General features: G+C 29.9%; 2 protein-coding genes across 2 annotated transcripts; both read right to left on the minus strand.

The window, feature by feature from the left end:
• Positions 1–1,117, minus strand: Phum_PHUM142020 (uncharacterized protein; the record flags this gene model as incomplete). The annotated part of the gene is made up of 3 exons (XM_002424609.1): positions 1–15; positions 185–426; positions 1,102–1,117. The coding sequence occupies 3 exons, from the start codon at positions 1,115–1,117 to the stop codon at positions 1–3; spliced, it is 273 nt and encodes a 90-aa protein (XP_002424654.1).
• A 1,438-nt stretch (positions 1,118–2,555) lies between these two features.
• On the minus strand, positions 2,556–5,921 carry Phum_PHUM142030 (LIM domain only protein, putative; the record flags this gene model as incomplete). The annotated part of the gene is made up of 6 exons (XM_002424610.1): positions 2,556–3,579; positions 3,669–4,006; positions 4,110–4,313; positions 4,395–4,598; positions 5,483–5,725; positions 5,916–5,921. 6 exons carry the CDS (start codon positions 5,919–5,921, stop codon positions 2,556–2,558), a joined length of 2,019 nt encoding a protein of 672 aa, XP_002424655.1.
• Positions 5,922–8,817: the final 2,896 nt, after the last annotated feature.

The raw sequence follows: 8,817 nt of genomic DNA on the forward strand, positions 1-8,817 counted from the left end.
TCAAAAGCTTAAACTCTTAAAGAGGAAGGAAAAACAGGTTTAAAGGTATGTATAAAATAAATAAACAATTTTTTTTAAATAAATAAATAAATAATTTATTAATTTAGAATCAATAATATCTTTGATTGTAATAATAATAATTATTATAGGGATTATAAGTTTGCCTGTAGTATCTTCGCTGTACGAAATATCTTCTTCTCAAACCTGGAGAAACTCTTCTTAAATTCGCTTGTTGTTTGTTTCTATATCTGAACAATGGTCTGAAAACAATATTATTTGCCGTTTCTAATATTTCATCGCCATCTTTATCTTGTATTTCAACGGGTTCTTCCATGACGTAAACTTCTGAATTTTCAGGTATGTCATTTTCATTAACTTCAATCAAACCGAAATCGTTATCGTTTTCTCTTTTAATCGGTGATAAATCTTTATCAGCTTTAAAAAAAACAAATAAATTATTAAAATAAATAAAATCGTTAGATAAAGAAACAAACAAACAAACAAAACAACAAACCTTGCAAAAATTCTCCAGAATTTAAATTTTTATTATTTTCCGTTTCCGTTTGAATTCGCTGTTGTTGTTGTTGGTTAATTTCCGTTGTAGGTTTTCCAATAACAAACAAACTCGATTCGAGTATTAATAATAATAATAATAATAAATGTAAACATTTCCAAAACACCTTTAAAAAAAAGAGAAAAGAGAAAATAAAAACAAATAAAAAATTTACTTCGTTTCAACAACAACGACAACAACAATCGTTTGACCCTTTTTTTTTGTAAAAAAAAAATTTAATACAAACAAGCCGATTGTTTTTATTAAAAGTAAGAGTGTTAATCATTCACGTGTGATAAAAAATTTGATTGTTCGGTTGTCAGAAAACTAAACAATAACAGACAAACAAACAAAAAAAAATGGACGATCGATTCGAGTGTGACCTAATTAATCAATTTTCAATTTTTTTTGTTACCCAAATAATTTTTTTTTTAAAAGTTTATCAAACTAAAAATTCAAACTATATTTTATAGCGTTAGTTATTAAACGTTCTATAAATTATAGCGTAAACATAATTAAAAGAATAAAATTTCTTACCTGAAAAGTACCTGATTTATCCGCCATTTTTCTTTTTTCTGCTTTTTTCGTTTTTTCTGCTTTTTTCTTTCACTTTTGTCTCTCTTACTATACTAAAAATTTTGGCACAAATTATAGCAATTTATAGACAAAAATACAATAATTTTGTTTTTTTTAAATAACTACGCGCCATATTTATTTATTTATTTATTTATTTTTAACCGCAATGAACCTGAATTTTTTTTTTTTTTAAATTTATTAAATTATTTATTAACGCGCGTTGAAAAATAAATTCGCCGCGTCATTTTCATTTTAATAAAAATAATTATTGTTTTCTTTTATTTTATTTTTTACGCGCGTACATAAATAATAATAATAATAATAAAAAAGAAAATTTATTAAAAAAATTTTCTTTTCTCGCCTCACGTTATAAAAAATTTGTATAGATAATTAGCGAGACGGCGAAAATTGAACTTGACCGTTAACTTCTTCTTCTTCTTATTTTTTTTTTAAATAAATAAATAAACGCATCGAATGCGCACGCATTTACGCACGCACGCCTAATTAAATTAATTTTCAATTTAACTGGAAAAAAAACAATTATTATTATTATTATTATTAACGCGAAACACATTCGTGAATGAATGAATGAACGAATGATGAAAACAAAAAAATTCTTTGTTGGAAAAAAAAAAATTTCTATTTATTTATTTATTTATTTTAATAACTTATTAATGCGTTTTTTTTTTTAGAATTACGCACAATTTACAAAAAAAAAAAAAAAAATCAATAATCGTTAATTCCAGGTAAATTTTTTTTTTGTTTTCAGAATCGAAAGTCTTCAAAACCAATCATCCGAGTACGACGAGTTCAACGTCAATACAATCAGTCAATCAATCAATCAATCAGGTATTTAAAATATTTTTTTTTAGATAAAGTTTAAAGGTTACGATTGGTTAGGTGAACAAAAAAAAAAATTTTGTTTTTTTTTAATTACACATTTTATTGAAAAGTTTTCTCTCTCTCTCTTTCGCTCTCACTGGAGAAATTTTTTTATTTTACAACTTATTGATTTTTATTTACAATTTTATTAATTACACATTTTAATTAATTAATTAATTAATGTCTTTGGACTTATTTAAAATCTTAATAATAAATTTTGGCACTTTTTGTTGTTGCGACCAACGCTTATCAATTATTATTAATTATTTGTAATCGATGTAAAAAAATAATTATCATTTATGTATAATCTTATTAATTAATAAGTGTGCTATCGAACGTAAACGCAATCTTCATTATCGTGTGCCTACCTCCGCGAAGGAATTATTTACAAAAAATAAATAAATTAATTTTTTTTTTCTTTCAGTACGTTTCTAAACGCCATGGATATTTTATAGGAAGACGTCGTCGTCTGCTGCTCCTGCCGCGCATAAACGATATTAATTAGTTTTTTAGATAATTTTTTTAATCTAACCGAACACGGAAATCAAGAAATGATACAATTTTTATCAGGTTGAGAATTTGATTTGGTCGGTGAACGGGCGTTCGCTTGATGACGTCTCGCAACAGCCAACGCATCGTTTGGAACGTAAGAAATTCGAACGCCGCCGTAAGCTCGCCTCGGAGGAAGTTCGTAAACGTCATCATCGTCGCTACTCGAACTCGAACAAGTCGAACAATAACTATCGTCGTCATCTCTGGAAGAAAAATCGATAGGAACGGTATTTTCCGGAGGAGTCATCATTGATTTTTTCCCTTTGACTCCGCTCGTTTCTCCGTGACGTTTCGAACGGTTCGGATAATTTTTCGTTCTCGTATTTCTTCTCGCGTAATCCTCGCAAGTTCCTCCTTCGCTTTCGAATCGAACGGATAATTGTCCTTTGTCTCTCGGTTTCCGTGCGGAATTCGATTCGAGAGCGTTTAAATCCGGTGCCGAAGACACGTGATCCGGTGTATCGATTCCGTTGTTTTGTACTGTGTTAGGTTGCCAATCGTCCAGACTTAAATTTAATTGTCTTAAATCTAATGGTTCCCGACACCGATCCTGCGAATTTATTAACTTTTCCAATTCGGGACTGACTATGTTACCACTTTGTTCAACGAGTAATCTTTCTAAATTTCTTTCTAACAACACTCTATCGAGTCCTTTGCTCGGAGATGAGTTTATGTTGACCGATGGTATGCCCGGAGGAGGCGGAGGTGGAGGTGGAGGAGGTAAATGAGGGGTTGATTTAACCGACGATTCTTCTTCATCATGATCTTTTTGATTTGGTGGATCGGTCGAAGGAGGAAAAGTCGTCGGTAATGGTGGCGGAGGAGGAGTGTAGGATTTGTCATTTTCTTGAGATAGCTTTCGTGATTGCTTCGGAGATCTAGATTGTAAAACGCGTCGTCCCATTTTGGGTGATCTTAACGTTGGTGACATGTTCGGCAAGGATTGTTGCTGTTGTTGTTGTTGATTCGGTTGAAATACGTGCAAACCCACAGATGGAATTCCTAATTGTGAACCCCTGTAATAAATAAACAAATCCTCACTAAATCATTTCTTTTTTTTTGTAGGTCATCGATGACAAAAGAAAAACCACAATTATTTTTTTACCCGATATTTCTAAAATATTTTCCGCCCTGCGTTTGTCCCAAGGGTGACGAAGGAGCAGATGAAGTCGTCGGCGAATCCATATTTTTTCTATTTATGCACGGCGAAGCCGGTGGAGTAACGGAACCGGCTTCCGATGGCGGATGAGCTTTTGGTCTCGCCCTTAAAGATCTCGGACCAGAACTATCAGACGGAGTGGGTGGTTCACCTTTACTGCACGCAATGGAACAAAAAATGGACCCTCGGCGTGGTAAAAACGGACGTCCGAGTAGTGAAGCTCTACAAGTGTGACAGCAAAAACAACATTCTGTCGCATGCCAATGTTGACCCTCGTGACTCATCTAAAGTAAGTATTATGAAAAAAATTTTTTTTTTACAATATTCGTTTTGCTTAAAGCTTAAAGCAACAAAATAATAATAATAATAATATTTTCATTTGCATACTTGTCCCTGATCGACTCCGATTGGTTCTCCGCAAGAATCACAATATTCAGCAAACATTGCATCGAAACAATGCAAGCAATATGGTCGTCCTTCTCTCATTATGTATCTCTGACCTCCGAGTTGTCGATCGCATTCTAAACAAGCAAAATGTTTCATGTGCCACGCCCTTCCTTCAGCTTCGGTACATTCATCGGCTAAGATTATCTGAAGAAAAACCACCCAAAAAAAAATTATCAGCGAATCCAACAACATCAACCTTCTGTTATCATAAAAAAGAAGACAAACCTCGTCGCAAGCAGAACATCTCGGTTTTAACGTTTCCGCATGATGACGTCCGCAATATAATTTTCCCTCTTTGTAAAAATAAATCAAATCGACCAAAAGTTCCTTGCAAATGTGGCATGAAAAACAACCCGGATGCCAGCAAGTATTCGGTCCGGCTCTTGATGCGAACACGCTCATATCTCCAGAGGATAATTCTTCTCCGCACTGCAATAATAATAATAATAATTAATCATCGGACGATTTACCCGACGAGGAAGGGGGAGGAGAAAGGTAGGAGAGAAAATTAAATGTTTTCTTTTTGTTTTAATTAAAAGAAATAAAATAAATTTTTACTATTTTCACAAAATGGCGATGATGAATCCGAATCGACCCTTGTAACAAACAATCAACAGGAAACAAAAAAAAATATCATCGTCATCCCTAAAAAAGATTTTCCAGAAATGAAGTAATTTTTTTTTTCCTTTTTTTTTTACACACTTCGATTCAGATCACGTTTACTTCTCATTAACTTTCTTTCTTTCTTTCTTTCTTCCTTCTCTCTCTTTCTCTCTTTTTTTTCCGTTGGAAAATTTCAAAAACTTTTCAAAAGTCTCTTAAGTCATTTTACTTTATTTTAAAGTTAAAAAACCACAAGGAATAAATTTATTCTTCTTTATAAATATTAAATAAATTCAAAATCAAATAAGAAAAAAAAAAAAAAGTTTGTTTAAAAAAATTTTTTCTACGTGCACGACGAATTCATTTATTTATTTATTTATTCTTTTTGTCGAGAATCAATAAATCAATGAATGAAACGATAATTTTTTTTTTAAATCGATTGTAAACGTAATGAATTAATTTAAAATCCTAATCGAATAACGTTTTTGATTTCTGCTACCACGATTTTTTTTTTTATATTTATTTTGATGTGGATTTAAAAGAAAAAAAAGAAACGATTTTTTTCAACCCTTTTTCTCTGCGCGATCACGCGGTTATAAATTTTCCAACCGGAAATTTTTAGTATCGTGGTGGTTTGTCTAGTCTTGCAGTGTCAGAAGATTTTTAAATTTTGTACGTAATTTTAAAGTAAAAATGGAAAAAAAAATTACCGTATCGCAAGGCATGTTTGACGTCAATTGTCTCGCCGAACCTCTTCCCAGTGCTTCCCTTTTCCTTTGTGCCGAAAACAATCTCAATTCTTTTCTTTCTTCTTCCGACAAACCGTGGCAGTATCTAACTTCGTTATCGTGAGGTGGAAGCTGTTGCAAAAGCTGTCGGACTCTATAACGTTCTCCTATAGAATTCACGTAAGGAACTTTATCTTCGGGAAGAGCGCTGAAGTATAAGTGAACCTTTAAGACAAAAAAAAAATTCGTTAATTACATCTTTTGCCCCGATTAATTATTGCACTCGCAATAAATTCGAGATTATCGATAAAAATTTTTCTCGTTCGATATATCGAATATTTAATTATTTATTTCCGTTTTAAACAAAACACGTTATAGGTCGTCGTCGTGGTCGTCGTTTTCATCGTACCTAAACCCCCATTTTTTTATTTTTTTTCCTTTTTCTTCGGTCGATATCGATTCCGCCGTATATATTTTTCCTTTGGCAAATTGAAAATTAAACCCTTATATGCACATTTTTTTTCCTTTTACTGGAATAACTAGATTTTATTAAATAATAAAAAAAAAAAAAAAAACGTTTTATTTAAGCCAGGGGGTACGACGACGGATACATTTTTAATATAAAAAACTCGTATTTTTGTTCCATATTTAAAATTTGATTTTATTGAACCGAAACGCGGAACTTTAAAAAACCGTGTCATCAGACAATTTATAAAATTACCCTCCGGTATTTAAATAAGTATATAAAATGAATGAAAAAAAATCAATCTCCCATTTTTTTTTTTTTTTTTTTTTATAAAATGACATCATTATAATAATCAATAAAAAAAAAAAAATTATTATTATAAATTATTATTTGCAACAACAACAACCACAACATACAACAAACGATTCGCATAATTTAAAATTTAAATCCGTTAAATTATTATTTTTTAAAAAAACAATTTTTATTTTTTTCTATAGTTATAATATAGTTTATAGCAGAAAACTTAAGCTATAAAAAAAAAATTTTCTCGGCTATAATTTATTATTATTATTATTATTGACTATAAATTCATGAGTATCGATTACCGAATTGTGTGAGAGTCGAGAGTCAATTAGCGACTACCTGAAAAGTTTTTTTTTTTTTATCATCATCATTATTATTATTATTTTTATTATTATTATTCCTTTTTGAGTTTAGTCTGAATAGTTGGAATTTTTATATTATTAACGAGTCTGGAAGTATCTAATTACTAAAAATTTATTATCTATTGCTTCGGGGTAAAATTTCAAGGGGAAAAGAATAGAAAAGGATAGAAAAAAAAAAAAAAAAAACTTGGATGGAGGATGATGGAGGAACTTGATTACATCACGTAATAATAATAATGACTTTCAAATTGAAAAAAAAGTAATAATAATAATAATAATAATAATAATAATATTTTTTTGTACTAATGGAAAGTGTTGTTGGTAATAACAACATAAAGGAAATAATTTTTTTTTTTTTTTTTTCCTTTGATCGAAAATCAAAAGCGGTTTAAAGTTAAAAAAATTTATTTATTTAGTTTCGTTAATCCTTTCGTCGTTAATCCATCGTATTAACAACGCGATTAAATAAATTTTAACCTGAAAAATGGCGACGAAATTCTTATGAGAGTCGATTTAGATGACGAAATGTTTTTTTTTTTTTTTTTTTAAATTACAAAATTTCCGTTACAAAAAAAAAAATTTTTAAATGAAAATTATACTACTACTACTACTGCTATTTCCTTTTTTTTCTACCTACTCTCTCTCTCTCTCTCTCTCTCTCTCTCACTCTCTCACTCTTTTTAATATAGATTAACTTGAAAAATATTTTCTTACGGGTGATAATTTATCGACCGCCATTAATAACCGTCTTGTATATATTTTATATATGAAAAACGCAACACAACACAACAAAAAAAAATTTTTAACAATGAACCAATCAGTTATTTAATTTTTTTTTGTATTCATTTTAAATAATAGAAAGAAACGTATTGAAAACGAGGTCACGTGGTCGAATTAATTTTAATTTTATTAAACTCGAATTATTAATAATAACGTGTACACGTGGTGAGAGAGAGAGAAAGAGAGAAAAACAGCATGCGTTGACAGGTGTATGTAAAAGAAAAAACGACTTGTTCTAAAATTTTCTTTCCAAACGTTTAAACTTGTGAAAAATCATTAAATAAAAAAAAATATTTAACGCGTTTGTAAAAGACAAACAAACAAAAAAAAACTTTACGTTTTAAAACAAACAAACAAACAAGATTGATTGCTCGGTTTTCCCTTTTTTTTTATTTGACGTTTTGAAAAACTATATAAAATGAAGATCTATTTTAAAATAAGAAGAAAACGTAAAAAGTTTATTTTGTGAGGAAAAAGAAAAAAGCAGAAGAAAAATTTTCCTGACAACAGTTACCACAATTTAAAAAAAAAAAAAAAACTTTTAACAAGATCTCTCACGAGGAAAGAAGAAAATAAAATTTTTTTTCGTTTAAATTTTAAATCTTATATTAAAATGTCAAAATTTAATTTTTCACTTTTTTTTTTTTTCTCGACGCCATTTTATAAATTAAAATACTAATAATAATAATAATATTCCTCAGGCATAATGCGGAAAAATGGTGTAAACTGATTAAAGTATTCGTACCGGCGGAGAGAAAAACACCAGACAGCCAAAGAAGAGGGCAAAGGATTGAAATAGCCAGGATATTGGGAACAAAAACAGAAACGATTCCGGTCATCGTGGGAGCAGAACTGGGAGCCATGCCACCACATTCAACGAAAGGAAATTTAAAGAAGATTTTAAAGAACCTAAAGGAAGAAACCATCCAGGAAATCGCACTATGTGGGACGGCCCACATTCTTCGGAAAATATTATAAGTAGCACCACCGAAATTCGAGTATTTGTCCCTAAGGAATCGGGTAGAAACCTGGAATAAATGCTCAAAAACTCCGACAAATAAGAGCCTTGTCGTGTTTAAGAGTAATAATAATAATAATAATCGAGGAAGAAGAATATAGCAAAACGATTCGCAACAAATCGACCAACAAAAACGTACAATTCCAATAACATTTAATTATAACAATTAATTCGTTTTAACCAATTTTTTTTTAAAACCCTTTTCACCCTTTTCAAAAGCAAATAATATTTAAAAATAAAATTACGCGGCGTGATTTATTACGCGAGTTTCAAACATTCAATTTGCAAAAAGAAAATTTTTTTTATTCCGCTTAAAAAAAAAAAAACTACGTAATTATTCATTGACTCGTTTCTTTAAAAAAAATTTTTTTTTTTTTTACCCGTTCGC

This window comes from Pediculus humanus, genomic scaffold (assembly GCF_000006295.1).
Source record: "Pediculus humanus corporis 1103172107487 genomic scaffold, whole genome shotgun sequence".
Lineage (NCBI taxonomy): Eukaryota > Metazoa > Arthropoda > Insecta > Psocodea > Pediculidae > Pediculus > Pediculus humanus.